Source organism: Mustela lutreola, chromosome 9 (assembly GCF_030435805.1).
Source record: "Mustela lutreola isolate mMusLut2 chromosome 9, mMusLut2.pri, whole genome shotgun sequence".
Lineage (NCBI taxonomy): Eukaryota > Metazoa > Chordata > Mammalia > Carnivora > Mustelidae > Mustela > Mustela lutreola.
This window is the reverse complement of record NC_081298.1, coordinates 138,892,822-138,909,636: the sequence shown is the minus strand read 5'-3', so window position 1 is coordinate 138,909,636 and position 16,815 is coordinate 138,892,822. Positions and strand designations below refer to the sequence as shown.

At 47.1% G+C, this 16,815-nt stretch overlaps 1 protein-coding gene across 1 annotated transcript in view; it reads right to left on the bottom strand.

Moving 5' to 3' along the window:
• Nucleotides 1-16,815, bottom strand: part of NOL10 (nucleolar protein 10) — an 85,309-nt gene that overhangs the window by 41,091 nt on the left and 27,403 nt on the right. The window contains exon 13 of the mRNA XM_059132642.1: nucleotides 12,111-12,163. Coding sequence (XP_058988625.1) covers nucleotides 12,111-12,163 — 53 coding nt within the window. The remainder of the gene's footprint in view (nucleotides 1-12,110; nucleotides 12,164-16,815) is intronic.

The following is a 16,815-nucleotide window of genomic DNA, read 5'->3' as shown; positions in this document are numbered from 1 at the left end:
GGGGAAACACACACACACACACACACACACACAAAGGACATCTGCTCTGCATCCCTTTCCTTTTGTTCATCAGTAAATACACAGGCTTTTGTTCATCAGAAAATATACAGGCTTTGGATCTAACTGTTCCACCAAGTGCCTCACATTTTTTTTCTCCATAAAATTAAGTCTTTTACTTTTTATAAGATATCTTATCCTTCTAGATCTTACAGGCTTATTAGCTTTATCTCTAAAACGTTTTTCTTAGAGAACAAAATTAAGCATATGTCCCACTTGCATTATTACAAATCAAGACATCTGAAAAAGATGTAACTTTGGTCTGAAAACTGAACTCAGTTTACAGTGAATTGTGTTTCTTCTTCAAATTTGTCTTTTTCTTCCTTGCAGAAGCTCTGAAAGTTCCATCCTCCCCATCACCCCCGTATTCCAACAGCTTCTCCTGGACTCTCAGTCCCAGACACGGTCCCCTGTAGTCAGCCCAACACCCCACCATGTCCTCTGCCTCATGCAGGTGCCTTTCCTGCACTATCTAACTCTTTCCCTACACCCTTAAAACATGCCTTTTCTAGATGTGCATGACAGCACAACTCCTGAACTCTCTTCTGAGCTTGCTCCGACCCTCAGCCTATAAATTATTTCTCAGTGACCGTTCCCACATTCCGATCACCCCTTCACTGGATCACCTTGTCCTCTACCCCATGCACAGGCAGCATCACGGCCAACATTCTACCAGACACTTACGCCTTTGATTTACAGTGAGAGAACTCCCAGATCTTTTTTTCACAGAAGCTGCGGTTAAGCCCTCCTGCCCATTCTGAACTTGCTAACTGTGATTTTAAAATCTTTTCCTGCCTCCTACTCCATCCATTCCATGTAATGCTCCTGAAGTTCAATTTCATGGATTTAACCTCTTACATAGAGATCAGGCTCTAAAGTCAAGCAGGTAAGACGAAATGGAGCTTCACCAAAATTAAATTTGAAAATCCCTTTGGGATAGCCTTCAGGAGGTGAAAGAGTACATTTCCCTTGGTGTTGGAACAGGGCAGATACACTCGGGGACTTGCATCTAGTGGCCTTGTCACAAAAAACAAAACAAAACAAAACAAAAAACCCACCTCTTAAATGGTCAGGATCACACTCGGTGTGGTGATGCTATGAGAGATACAAGGGGAAACAGCTTTGGAAGAAAATAACAGATCCAAGCAGCCTTTTTCTAGTGGTGTTCCTCGTCTCAATTATATAACACAAAAACTAATGGACTACTGTCTCTAGTCTCCCAGAATGACACGTATCTAATAACTTCCTCCACGCAGAGGAGAGAAGATAACCAATCATGTACAGTGGACACTTTGGAATTAGAACCGAATTCTCCTAGTTGAGAAAGGCTCTCTCCCACCCAGTTCAGTCCAGGACATGGGCCCACCACGTGGAAGGGCCACCACATAACAGCCACTGTGTGCTCCATCCCACTAGCCCCCAGCGCCCTGAAGGACTTCTACTTATATTTATGTAAGCTACGTGAACTTATTATGGGATTATGCCATAAATTTAGTCAATGGCCACTAAGAAAATTTAACAAAATATTAGCAAAAATATCTCTGACTAATGAGACTGTGATTGTTTTTTTCCATCTTTTTTCTGATATTTAAAAATTTTTTAAAATAGCTATATATTAGTCTTTTTAAAAAGATTTTATTTATTTTTTTTGGGGGGAGCATATGCACATGCACAGGCAGAGGAAGAGGGACAAGCAGACGCCCCACTGAACACAGACGCCAACATGGGGTTCGTTCCCACAACCTTGAGATCAGAGCTGAGCCAAAACCACAGCCACACACTCAACCGACTGAGCCATCCAGGTGCCTCAGCTATATGTTACCTTTCTGTTCATACACAAAACCCACTTTTTAACTAATCTCCAAGAGTCTATAATGACCCTGGGAAATACTAATTAACTGGGGAAAAAGCAAGGTATGAAACCACATAAGCAATGTTTCAGAATAAAACAATGGAAAAAAAGAACAGCAGAATATTAATGCGTTTGTCTTTGGGTGGTGGAGAGATGCTGGAGTTTTCTCCTGCTTCTCTTTATTTGCCATTTTCTCTAAAAGAGCAGGCTCTGATGGTACAATGGAGGGAAATGCATTTTTAAATGCATTTTAAAATCAGATTTGTAAAAAGTTTTAAAAATCAGATTTCTTATTTTAGCAACCAAATTTCATCACTGCTTTCTGTTTCAATAATTAATCGCAAAATGAATGGCATTCAACTGCTCCTTCTCAACCTGCACTTTATATGCTCTGTTACAGATCAAACAATACCAGGTCCTATTTCCCAAATCATTTTCTTAACTTAGTTCATACTTATGACTTTACCACAAACTTTTCAGAATATCTGTTTTGCTCAAAGCACATTCCTTACAAAAGCTACATAAAGGCCCATGGCCACGTGATGCCTAATATTCTCTGCCCCCGGCCTCCCTGAATTTTGCTACCATAAGGAAGCGTAAGAGTCATAACCAGCTGACCATCCCCAATGTGCCTGGCACCATGATACATGATCAAATAAATACATCTGTTCCCCACAACTGCCTGACAACAGCACTCCTCTCCCACAGTTCAAGAAACCAAGGCTCAGACAGGGTAAGTGACCCACTCACCCACTCAAGGTCTCAAAATTTGTAAGTGAAAAAGCTGGTTTTCAAACTCAGGTTAGACTAATGACCAAATCTCAGATGTTTCCGCTCTGCAACGTGGACTGAAGAAATGCATTCTAGATCCAGCTCTGCCCACCAGCTTGTCATCTGACTTTGAATAAATAACTTAATTCCTGAGCTCTAAAGGAGTTGGACGAGCTGACCTTTAAGTTCCCTTCCTTCTCTATGGCTATGTGCTTCAAAAGGCTCCCCCATGCCCCTACAGCACACCAGTTCATGTGGTCTTGTATATCCTTTGTATGCTGGCAAATTCCCCAGGGGGACAGTTTTCTTTGTATCAGGCACTGCCTCCCTAAACCAAGAGAATATACTGCTACTGGCATTATGCAACAGGGATTTGTAACAAAATAACTTTTGTTCCCCTAACAGCCCTCTGCCTACAGGAGCACTCGAGCAGAAAATGTGTCTTGTCACTTTTAGGAGTGAACATGGACACTAGCGTACTCAGGGCCATTCACCACACACCAGCTGGCCAGAGAGATCTCCCATCTGGGAATCTCCAAATACCAGAGGAGCAGACGCTAGAGGACTCTCAGTACCGGCTTGGGATCGCACTGGATCCCCTGGACCACTCATGGTCTAGATTCGAGCCCACACCTCAGGAGCACACACAGCACTTCCAGCACAGGGAGAAAAATGAAGGAGTTAGTTCTTTTCCAATTTTTAAAACAAATCAAGTCTGCATTACCCGGAAGAAAAGCCGACTTTTGCACAAGTTTCAAAAAGGGTCCAACAAAAGCTAAATGCCTGTACTTCCGTATTTTCCTTTTGCATTCTTCTAGGAAAGAGTTTATCCTCTTACCAGCATCGCTATTAAATCTTCTGGACAAGGTATTACTCTTATAAATCTGTCAGCACCTCCCAAATACAGAGATTGCATCACTCCAAGATGTTCTGATCTGGCTGATTAGAATGTACCATCAGGGCGAAGAACTGATCCTTATCCTACCGTATAAAAATCACACTCCGGCCCTTACGAGCCCCGTTCTCCACTCCTGTGATTCAGTAGTGGTAGCAGGAAAAGGCAAATGCAAAACTCTAACTTGGTATAATAGCTAAAAATTAACACTGCCAACCAGCCATCATGGAGGCTGACAGTCGTTACTTAAGATTCTCCAAATCACCGTCAACCCTCTCACACGTACTTGTTTTATTAATTTTTCCACACCTGTATTACTTGAATGCCTCGCTTCAGGTGCTAGAGGTTTAACAGTGAAAGCCAAAACATGATCCCAAATCCATGTTTAATATTTATGTGTTTTATTTTTGTATTACTTATACCGTGATGAGGAAATGTGTAACTTTTTAAGTACATAAGTAAGTGTAGGGAAAACCATGGAAAACTATGCATGGTTCAGGGCAGAGGTTGGCCAACTTTTTCTTAAAGGGCCAGTACACATTCCAGGTTCTGGGGGCATCGGGTCTCCATGGCAACTACTCAACTCTGCCATTTTAGTCACAAGCTGCCAAGGACAATGCAGACATGAATGGGTATGCTATGTTCTAATACAACCATTTATAAAAACAGGTGGTGGTGTTCAGTTTGCCAAACCCTTGATCTAGAGCACACCCTTTGAGATTCGGATTCTGATCTATGGAATTTATTTTACAGCTCTAAATGTCGGCGACGGGTAGCAAAGCAAAATACTGTCTACCAACACACACGGGAATTCTGTCCTGCACAAATAACCCTCCAGACCTTTGAAAAGGCCAATTTGTGCCATCTGCACACGCCCAAATCAACATAAATTTACTGCATGTAAATGTGTGCCTTCTTAGACTTCCCCTTTGATCTGGTATAGCTGTGTCTGGTTCCCTCACTTACTTAACACGCTAAATAAAAATCTTAACACGTTCGGGGCGCCTGGGTGGCTCAGTTGGTTAAGCATCCAACTCCTGATTTTGGTTCAGGTTATGATGTCAGGGTCGTGAGATCCAAGCCCACGTCAGGCTCTGTGCCGGACACGGAGCCCGCTTGAGATTCTCTCCCTCTGTGCCCCTCCCACCCCCACTCCCACTCTCAATCTAAGGTAAATAATTTTAGTACATTTACTTGATATAGATGTGAGACTCATGATTTAACCATTTTCTGAAATTATCTCAGTTTTGGAGGTCTCACCAAGATGGACGACGGACTCCCCACAGCGGCAGGTAAAGCCCACCTGAGGAGCAGGCCTCACGCAAGCTGCTCAGGCCCAAGGCCAGCTTTCCTGGTGACTCCCTGTGGTGAATGGGGGCGGGGGGCGGGTGGCAAACTCTGCTGTTTTTCTGATTTTGCTTTTAATTCTCCTGTCTACTAACTTCATGCGCTGGTTGGGTTCATTCACGTTATTCCCCCTTGGTGGCAGCAATGGCTGGGGATTTGGTTTCATGCTCTGGTGATCCCTGTAGACGGATTAATGGGTCATAGAGCTCTATGCGCCAACAGGTGAGAGCAAATGGAGACTTTGGATTTGGGGCCTTTTTCGGCTTATAGGGCATTTTAAATTATGAAAGGAGTTACGCTAAGCAAAGTGATAAGCTTCTGAAAGGTTTTAAGCAGTAAGTGATATAATCTTGTTTCATTTTTCTATTTTACACCACTCTGAGTTGCTGTGGAGAACTGACTGCAAGAGAGCTAACGGAGAAAGAAGAGCGAGCAGTGACGAGGCCATCCTGGCAATCCGGGTGAGGGGCGGGGGCTGCAGCACGGGAACACGGCAGGGTCTGAACCAAACCGGAAATGGAGGCAACGTGACCTGCTGACAGAGGAAGAAGGAGGCATGACATGCAAGGGCGAGGGGCATGAAGCTGGCTTCCGGGCTCTGGGCCTAGGTAACTGGGTGGATGGCGAGTCCTGCTGAAGCAGGAACACACGGCGGGTGTGGGGTAAGCATGGGGGGCTGGGATCAAGAATTCCACTGTGGACTCACCCGAGACAACGTGACTGTTCGATCTCCCAGTGGAGAACCCAAACACATCAGTGGATACATGACTGTAGCTCAGAGAAGGAAAGACCAGAGACAGAAATTTGGAAGTTATCGGCATTCAGGGGTCACAGAAAGCCTAGGGACAGACGAGCTCCTGAGTGAAAGCATATAAACAGAAGGGACAAGGCCCTGAAAGTCAAGAGGAGAGAGGGGAGGCCCAATCCCCGGGCCACACACAGGAGGAGCCACCAAAGGAGACTGAGAAGGGCCGGCTGGACGACAGGAGGAAAACCAAGAGCAAATGCTGTTCTAGAAGCCAAGACAGTGTTTCAAAAAGGTGTAGTTGGCTGTGTCATGTGCTACTTAAAGTTAAGTGATCTATATGTGAGAACCATGTTAAGAAAGCAAGGGCACTTGACTGTATGCACACACGACTCTCCAGGAAGAGCAGCACTTTTCTCATTGGCTAAAATGCTCTCTGCTCTTTGCTTTGTTTCTAGAGATTATAAATTATGGAACAAATCCATCAATCACCATTTTGCCCCCAAGTATATGCTTGGGGGCAAACGTAAGACAGGAAGAAGACCAAGTCCTTAACCCTGAACGTTAAGATTAAAACTGGTAAGATAACGTCTATATAGAGAAGAGACCTAAAATGTCTATATAAGATGGAGAGTGGTCATTGGGGCCTGGTCCCCCCATGATATTCCTCCGCCACTGCACCCGGTCCCTCCCTCCACAGCACTTAGCTACACACTGGTCTACCATCACCCTCCCCTAGACTGTGCTCACAAAGGCAGGTGGGAAGACAGCTGCACTCAGGGACACAGTCCTGCGTCCAAGCACATGCTCAGTATGTTCTTGCTGAACAAACAGAAGCACTGGTCAGTCTCCTCCACTGACTTTTATAGCACAGGAAAAGACAAAAAGGCCAAGAGACAAAAGAGCAAAGGAGTCCCCCACCTAAAAATTTTAAGCACTTACTTTTCAGATCCTGTCAAGTCTAACGTAATATAACTTACTTGCAGTTTGGATAGCTGATAAAGATATGTTGACTTCTCAAGAGGTGAAGGTAAGGAGTTATTGTTAAAAATCACTCTATGGCTATGTTCGTAAGACTTCTGGAAAACTACACCAAAGCACCCCAGAGCAGGAATAATTGAAATCCTGGACTTAAAAAATAAAAGACGCCATATCTGTAAGTGGCCACACAGCAATGACCATCACGTATCCGGAAATACCAATATGACAGAGCGGTTGAGTTCAGAACTAGACTAACAAATTCAATCTGTCACAGACAGAGCAGGCAAAATCCTGCATATTGAAATTTCTCTGCTTTGGTCACAAAAGTCTATCAAGTAGAAAACACTGAGGAGAAAATTCCCGTACCCATTTTTAATCCTTTGCTGAAGCAAAAAGCCAGTGTGTCCAAATACAAGCATCCATACAGTGACTAGAAAGTTTTCCCACCACTTCCTAAGGGTGACTTCCAAATGCTACAACTGAGTGATTTCAAAAGTACTGACACCCCCTCCCCCGCAAAAAAACCAGACAATACTTACTGACAGTGTGTCTCCCTAAGGACCAGAGCACAGACGTTTGACCCAAACCAGTGATTAAGGCCCTATGAAGGCTGGAGCACATGAACCCAGTGACGGTGTCAGAAGCCCTTGGTTCTACCACAGGCCTTTTTCTAGATTTGTGATAACTCACTAAAGCGAAGAGACTTATACTCATTCTTTAGTCTGAGCCCTTTTATTACATTTCGCAACTAAAAAACGTTTATTTCCTTTGGCTTTACATGCCTCTGTGAGGATGTGTGTGTGTGTTTTATAATTAAATGAAGAAAGTATTCTTGAGTGTTTACGCTTCCTAACACCCTAGTTAACTCTATTTGCAAAGACAGAGTTTTGTGGGACTTATGCATGACGCTGGCTAAGTTCCAGGGCTATTTCCCAACAGAAACAAAAGTGCTAGTGCAGGCTAAATATAATCCTTTATGTTTATATTTGACTGCTGTTTTTATTTGTAATATTTGAAATCATGGACTTATAATATTTGAAATCCCGCCCCATTTTCAGGTACCTTGGCTCCAAAAATACTTTCCAAATTTAAAACATACCTTTAAATAGTGAATGTTAAAATACTTAATTCTTGGCCGATTTTTTACAAATAATAAAAACACTTCAATAAAAACAACATAGTTATCTTTTTTCTAAAAATAAGTGTTTTAAAATAAAATACTTAACTACCAATATTGATTACTGGGTTCAGTGACACTGCATATAATCTTTGTAGTGAGTTAAACTTACATGTTTTATTTTTTTGTTTTGGGGGGGTTTGGTTTTTTTTTGGGGGGGGGGGATCTGACGGGGAATCGGGGAAAGAGAATCTCAAGCAGTCTCTACACCCAGTGTGGAGCCCAATGTGGGGCTCGGATTTCACAACCCGGAGAGCATGACCTGAGCCAAAATCAAAAATCAGATGCTTTAACCACTGTGTCACAGGCGCCCCTACGTATTCTAAAAATAAAACTTTAACTTTTATTCTTCTAAATCAAATAGCTTCCTAAACAAATAATGATGCATTTTCCTTTTACATTTTTCCTCAAAGTTATACATCCATACATCTTGTCAAGCGTGCAAGCAATCAACTACCCGGCTGTGAGGGGTTTCGGGAGGTCCTGACATGCCGGGGGCATGGAACTCAGGGTCACCTCCAACAGAAACAACATTAACCACACTGGCTGGGTTTCGAGCTGGGTGCCACAGGACCCTTGGACTCCCTCTAGAATCCACACAGTTGCCAAAGGTTTAATTATAAAGAACTACCCGAAAATTAAGTTACATTACAGAGGAAAACCAAACCTAAAAAGCGATTCCGAGCATTGGTCTCAGGAGCTGCAGCTGAATTAGAGCGTGGAATTTAAAATGCGAACAAACAGGCAAAATAACACTTCCTGGTCTCTGAGAGGGGAAAAAAAGGAGTGTACTGAAAAAAACAGGGTAAGGGCTGGAGAAAACCCATCTGGCCATGAAAAGACCAGTTATGGGGTTCCGTATGCGGCAGAGTGTACAGTCAGGAATTGTACTTAATTTCTAAAGATTTCAAATGTTCAAAAAAAATGGTATCAGAGAGAGACACAAAACTTAAACTAAAAGAACATTAAGCGGTCTTCCTTTTTTAGTAGAGGCCCAAAGCAGGGGGCGGGGGGAAGAGCTTTCATACCTGATTTATAAGATGTTAAAACAAATCACAATGCAAACCTCCTAAATTTGGCACGAATTGTATATTAAAAACACACTTCCCTGGTTTTATAGGCGTCAAACAAATCGTTGTGCCAAATATCAGCTTGGTAAGTTTGATAAAATCTCGTGAAAAATGGCAGGCTTTCAGACCCCTGGGCTCTCTCCTTGCTCTGAAGGAGTCTTACAAAAGGATAGCATCCAGGTAAAGACAAGGGCACTATAAAAGCTCATGCAGCGCAGGGAAAGGCAGGTCAGGAAGGAGCGCTGAGTACAAGTCCCTGCGCAGTGTCGAGCCCGGCACGGACGCTGCGCTCCCGCTCCGCCACATGTGGCCACCCGGGAGTGTCCCCTGTGGGCTCTCTGCACAGCCCCGGCTGCCTCCGAGCTACAAAGGAGAAACTAAGAAGGTCTAAGGCTAAGGTCTGTCAAGAAAGCAGTTTCTCACCACCTGGCTAGCACGGACCCCGATCACATATTCATGGAAGTCCCTATTATGTGGAATCACCCCCAAGGGATGGACAGACGGAGTGAGAGTAACAGGTCTCCCTCAGGTCTGAGATGATACAAGCGTCCCAAGCCCGGCAATGACAACGAAGGCGGAGAACTGGGGCAGCGGGTGACGGAGGGGGAGGGGACCAGGAGCACGCCGGTGTGGAGCACTGAGCAGAGGACGGAAGCGGAGCCCGGCATACGCCTGTGACTATTGTCACGCTGTGCACTAACGAACAACAGACAATAAAAACGTGTTAGATGATTTAATGCCTTGGAATTAACATTTCTGAAGTTAACTGAACGACCCAGACAGAAATCTGTATAAAAAATATGACTTCACAGCAATAATATCACAACTGAAAAATATTACATCCCAGTATTAACAGTGTTTATAATACTATCAAGAGGGAACGGGTGGTTTTTATTTCCTCATACCTTGTAAAACAATTGGAATAAATAGAAACATACATACGTTGTTCGTCTAATCAAAAAAGTTGTGTGTTCCTTTTAAAGATCTTTTTATAAAATGGAGAAGATACCAAAGGGAGAACAAATTTTACTCTTCCTCTCCCTCTCCCTCCCTTTGCCCCCACTCCCGAGCAGAAACACGGCTGCAGTCTCTGGTCTCTCCTCTCCCTCACCCGCGGCCAGCCTCTCTCCCAATCCTGCCCCCACTGCCGCCTGCGGAGCACGGATGGGTGAGGTGGTCTTAGCGCCCAAGCTCTCGGGACAGCCCCTCCTGCCTCCACAGCCAGCGGCTCAGGGCTCTGAGGCCTGTGATTCCTTATCCACTCAGCAGCCCTCCTGATGCGGCCCTCCATGCCCGCAGACCTCCACCCCCTTCACTGGTGGATGCCCCATACATCCGACCTGGGAAAGCTGCCCCAATCCAGGCCATCGACACCCTATGGGCAAGCGCGAAAGACCAACACACAGTAAGCACTCCGAAGAGGAAGAGGAGGAGAAACCTCTCTCAGGACGAGAAGTAACACTTAGGAGGTGATCTCTCTTGAATACCAGGTCACGCTGACCGAGGCACGGCATTTCTCACGATCTGTTCACGCCTGTATCAGTAAACACCTGTGAGACACACCATGTGGCAATGCAAGGGTAACAAAACTCCGGAATTACCGCCTGCCAGTTCAACCTTGTCTCAAATCAGAACTCAAAAGGCCACAACCACTAAAAAGGAAAGCATGGGGGCACGTGCACCCTCATCTCTCCTGCGCGTGGCCATGGCATATTCTTATGAGATCCTGTCTAAGCCATTCTCCTTGTGGCAGCCAAAATAATCCCTCCGAAATGCAAATCTAATCGTATCACTCCCCCACTTAGAGCTATCCAGGCCTCCCTACCGACAGGCCCACCAGGCTTACAAGACCTCTGCCATCTGGCTCTTGACCCCCATCCCTCTCTCTCTGCGCCTCTGCCACGTGGATTACTTTCTCCTTGATGTCTGCACCCCGGTCCTTCTACTTCTCAGATCTCTCTCCCACCCGCACCGCACCCTCTCTATCCGGCGCACACAACCATCCTCCTGGTCTCTCCTAGACAGTCCATTCCCATCGGCAGGTTTCTGAGTTCCCCCTGCACCTCCCCCCAGGTCCCAGCCCCACGCCGGGTGGTGCATCTCCCCCGCTGAATGCTCCGGAGCACCCCCCCCAACTTCCTCCCATGAAGCCCTCCTCACTCTGGACTCAAACTGGGTCCCTTCTTCACTCCATCACCCGGCCAGCATCCGGTACTGGGCCCGGCCCACAGCTGATGTGATCAAGAAATGTATTCACAGTGAGGACGAGGAGAGACAGACAAACTGACAAGAACACAGAAACAGTATCGGAGAGGCCGGGGAAAATGGCACAAGTGACAGCTTAGCACGTGTGCTGCTTGAACGGCCTTCATTTCACTAACAACCAAAAGAAATATCTCAAAGTGTTTTCAACAATTTACGAGTTTCCTGAAACCACAGAAGTCAACATCCACCAGAATACTTTCTCGGGGAAACACACCATGAAGCTATTTCAGAAGGACCGAGATCAATACAAAGAACCTTCCCGACTGGAGGCTGACAGCAGTTACGGAGTTTACCTCCCAGAGTCCTGCTCTGCAACACTCCTCACCCCCACCCTCTTCTCCCCAAATCTTGGAAAGGGAGCTGTTTGCCAGCCAAAAAGTAATCTAGTGCCAACTCGTCCTATGTGGTTTTCTATTTAGGAGATCCTACCTCCCCACATCACCGTCTTCCTATAATCTGAAAGGTAAAGATAGGGAAGCCTCTGTCCTATGCAAGAGAATTCTTGAAGGCAGAACACAAGGCCAGGCCTGGGCCTGCAGGCTGCCACAGACCGGGCCCACCTGGACAGTTTCTTTAGGCAGAACTTACTTGTAAGAGAAATAAGATGACTGGAGAGTACCAGGCTGCTGGTTTAGAATCAGACCTCCTGATCATTGATAGCTTAAAGTTCACGGTTCTAAAATACTTGGAAACAAAAACTGAATGTAAATCTGAAGAATGAAGACGACTTCTGAATGTCTATCTCTGCACACTAGGAAGCGGTTTCCCCTAAAAGCACGGTGAAGCGTTATTTTACTGGTTCCAGGAAACAAAGTGAAACTACAAGTGAGTCCACAGGGTTTAACTTGCACGACCACATGCAGACCCAAAGGCCTCCAATATGACCAGTTTAAAAATAAACTGTCTTTGCTTATCCTATTTTTACCGTAACTACAATTCGTGTTACTTACCGGAATGTAATAGATGCCCATCTTGGGGGTTTCGTTGGCAGTAAGAAGCATCCCTAAAAACAAACACAATGAGAAAGGTAAACACATGGGGAAGAAAGAGGTGCCCTCTTCCATTTGTCTAACACTTGGAAATGTTCCAGCGCACAGCAGAAGAGCTCGGCCTGGAGGCCAGGCGCCTAGGAATCAGGTCATGGGCTTCAGTCTCTGATCCTCCTACACGGGCGCCTAAGTATCCTGCAGACCAGCTTCCCCATCTGTAAAATGCTCAGGCCGTACTAGCCAAGTAAGTAAGCTCTTTCTGCTGCTATGCGCTCAGGTCCACATCAAGTCTGCCATCGTTTTTAAGGGGGAGTTTGACACTTCAGACACACAGACAAAATGCAGTTCAGGTGCACTATTTATAATAACGATGAAGTTATGAAAAAAGGCTTCCTTCCGTTAATCAGGAATCAAAGAACCAAGGCAAAGCATCTCCCACAAAATGTCACAGCAAAGTAGCTCCTGAGGTTTGCATTAAGCTTCGCACCTAAACTGCAAACAAAATGACTCAAGGGGAACGCTACAGCTGTAGCCACACCAGGAAAGACCTACACAGCACCTAACAGCCCTTACTCTACCCAGTCATTTCACTCGCAAGGGAGTTTGAATAGACTCAACTAACAGATCCGCATTTTAAGAGAGCAGAAATGAAGTGTGGGAGAAGTTCCCAGCCCCTGGTGAAGGCATCCCCCTAAACCGCAGGAGCAGCAGCACCCACTGACCCCGATTCTGCTCTGGTTCTGTTCTCCGCTCTCTGCCACACCTGTAACCTGCTCGTGCCCACAAGCCCCGACCCAGTGCCCGTCCTCCTGGCCCCACTCCAGAATGATTTGCTTTCCGTACAACTGAAACCAGCAACCGTCTGGAAATTCTTTCCAACTCAGCTAAGTGCCTTCGTAGAGATTACGCTGGTGGACACTCAACGACCCTCTGAAATAAGAAATAACAGGGGCACCTGGGTGGCTAAGTGGGTTAAAGCCTCTGCCTTCGGCTCAGGTCATGATCCCAGGGTCCTGGGATTGAGTCCCACATCAGGCTCTCTGCTCAGCAGGGAGCCTGCTTCCTCCTCTCTCTCTGCCTGCCTCTCTACTTGTGATCTCTCTCTGTGTGCGTTAAATAAAAATTTTTATAATTAAAAAACAATAAAAAACTTCGAAGTGTCGGGGCACCTGGGTAGTTCAGTGGGTTCAAGCCTCTGCCTTCGAGTTAGGTCACGATCCCAGGATCCGCGGATCGAGCCCCACATCGGGCTCTCTGCTCAGCGGATCCGCGGATCGAGCCCCGCATCCGGCTCTCTGCTCAGCGGGGAGGCTGCTTCCCCCTCTGACTACTTGTGATCTCTGTCAAATAAATAAATAAAATCTTTATTTAAAAGAAAAATTTGAAGTGTAAATATAAACACCACACAGCAACAGGAAAAACGTTAATGTCATGTCAACCAGAAAGCAAAAGACAACTCCACACGCAGCGTGAGGACCGTGACTAAAACCACATGAACATGAGACAAATGTAAGAATTTCTCTCATGGAAGCAGTAGCGGTACTTGGGAGATGGTGGTATTATGAATGGTTTTCCCTCCCCAGTTTTCTCTGTAGTCACAGTTACAGTTTCAACAATGATGGCATCAATTTGGAAAGAGAGGGAGATGCTCACTAGCGCCTACAGTCAAAAGAACCCGCCTCAAGTCTGACACGAGCCGCGCAAACGCTACCCGGTGTGCTGTGCGGCCTCACTGGGAGCCACAGAGACTCCAGGGATCCAGAGAAGCGGCCGGAACAGCAGCCCCTCCCAGGAAGCGCGCACACATCGACTCTCCCCTGCATGTGCTTCAGGGCTGAAGGATCCACCGGGGCTCGGAGTTCAAAATTCAAAACCGTGCTCTCTGCCAGTGCTGCTCCGTCTGCTCCCAGGGCCAGTGTGCAAGTGGGGCCCCGACCAGGCGGGAAGTGTAGGAACGGAAGGGAAGAATCTAGAAACCCGTGCAGTCTTGTGACATTGTCTTCTTGTCATTCATTCTTACTACATTTAGGAAAGTATCGGGCTGCCATGGATGGAAAGTTACAAAGGAATGGCAAACTCTAGGTCTTTCAGACACTCACGTGCCTGAGGCTGGCGGCGGTCCCCGCAGGGACAGCGTGGGGCAGACGGTGGGTGCGGGGCTGTGCCTGAGAGGAGAGGCCGGGGCATCTCTCCCCGAGGGCTCAACTCCCGACGTAGGCGCGGAGCGTGCGCTTTTCCCAAAGGCACTGAGGGTACGTACAGATGTCCCGACCCACTCCTGTCGATGCTGGGAGTGGGCACGACGCAGAAGGGGAGGCCACCACCCCTCCCAATGAAGGCAGGGTCTGGGAGCCCAGAAGAGACCAAGGAGACCCCCACTGGCTACCCGACATGAACCCTCAGCCTCAGTTCAGGCTTTCTGGGTGCAAAGCGCATCTTCTCTTCTCTATCCCCACAACTGGACCCCAGCGATCCTTACTCCCGGTTGTGGCCAGACTCAGGCACCGGTGCCCACGGAGCCGCCACACTGTCACAGAGCTGACGCGTGGTCACAAGGCCTCAAAGTGCCACGCAGCCTTCCCGGCGCCGCCAGCCTGCACATAGCCGCCTGGCGCCGTGGCGATGCCGGAATCGGGCTGAATGAGCAACGCCAGCAAGACGGAGAAAGGAGCCAGGAAGGCGGGACCATTTCTCAATATTCTGAGCCACCTCCGGTTAGAGAAGAACAGGACAATGCTGCAATCGTGATGCGGCTTTAATTACTTCCAAATGAGTAAGTGAGAAGATAAAGAAAGAAGAACGTTTTAGCTTTTCTAAAATATGATTAAGCTCGTGATGATTAAGCACAAAGCAGCGAGAGCGGGCTGAAGGGAGACGACAGAGCGTGGCGGAGCGAAGGGCGCGGACCAAGCCTGCTCACATCCGAAGCCCCTGGCGCTACTCTGCTTGCCAGCTCAGGAAATCAATTATTTGGCTATTTTTTATGTTTGATTCACTTTTCATAAGTTATTTGACAGTCAACTTGTTCTTCTGTCTAAAACATCACTCTCAACCTTTTTATCTCTCAGAAAAGCGTGCTTTACAAAGGAAGAGACCCGGTGGTCTCCTTAACCCAGGGATCACACTGCCCCTCACCTGCCCTGGAGGGCTTTGGGAGGGGGTCGGACACGGAGAAGTGAGCATCTCCCTTATCCAGGATATTTAATCGGAAGTCTATCAGAGTCAGATTGAACCTGTACTTGAGAAAAACTACACAGGGTGGAGGCTCACGGTAAACAACATTATGAAAACCAGCCACACAAATCAAGGGTGAGGGACATTCTCTGAGGCAACTGAGCGGATTCTGGAAAAGTCAATGTCACGGAGAAGGCAAAAAAAAAAAAAAAGACGGGCAGCAGGAGGACACGGCTATTACAATGGAAAGAAACCAAACATGGCCACACCTTGCAGTAACACACAGCCCTGATCACAGCCTGGTTCCAAAGAACAGGCTACAAAAGGCATGTGGGGGACAACGGGGAATGCGAGAATGGCCCGGATGTACACGAGGGAACTAGAGTCAAATGGGTTGGCGGTACGCAGACTCCCAGAGGAGCATCCCTACTCCCACGAGAGAGCTGGATGCTGCACGCCCACAGCCGACTTCAATACCTCGCACCGCAGCAGCATCCTGCACCGGGAACGATCCCAAGTCTGGGCCAGCACCGTGCAACAGAAATATCATGCAAGCCACACATGGGATCTCTCACATTTTCTAGTAGACACACATAAAAAAAAAATTTTTTTTTAAACGAATACAATGAATTTTAATATATCTTATTAACCCAGTGTGTCCAGAATATTTTCACATAAAAAATTAAAGATTTCACCTTTTTTTTTGTTAAGAAAGGTGCATGTGTATGTGGGCATGCACACAAGCAGGGGGAGGGCCAGGAGGGACAGAGGGAGGGGCAGAGAGAAAATCACAAGCAGGCTCCACGCCCAGAACAGAGCACAGTGCAGAGCTTGGACCTCACCACCCCGAGATCATGACCTGAGCCGAAATCAAGAGGTGGAGGCTTCAGCGATGGAGTCCCCAGGCACCCTGTCACATTAGCTATCTCCTGCACAGTGTCTCTGGAATCCGGTGAGCACCACACAGAGCACATCTCAGCTCGGCGGAGGCGCACTGCCAGCTTTCAAGGGCCACATGGCTTCCTGCTCTGGGCACCAGCTGCCCCTGCAAACTCTCCCCCTCAACCCACCGAAACCTGCTCGCCACCCTTGTTCTGACTTCAATTCCACCCGGTTTTACTCGTCTTCCCATGCAGCTCAGACCCCATTCCGGACCGTCTGAGACTCTCCGAGGAGGACCCCACCACCCTCATCTGCTGTCTATTTCTGAACCCGTCAGAATTCGACCTCAGCCCCACTACGGTCATCACAGAGACACAGCTGATCACAAAACTGCTGCTTCCCTGCTTTCTTGGGAGAGCAGCGTGGAACCAGAAGGGGCAAGGGCTCCAGAACAGGGACAGGCTGGCTCTAGCCGAGGCCCGGCCATGCACCAGCTGGTGACCAACTCCAGCCCGGTCACCCAGCCGTTCTCCACTCCTACGACGGAAGACCAGCGGACAGACAAGCAGAAAGGAAAAACCATGCACGCCACTAACTGCACAGGGTTCTG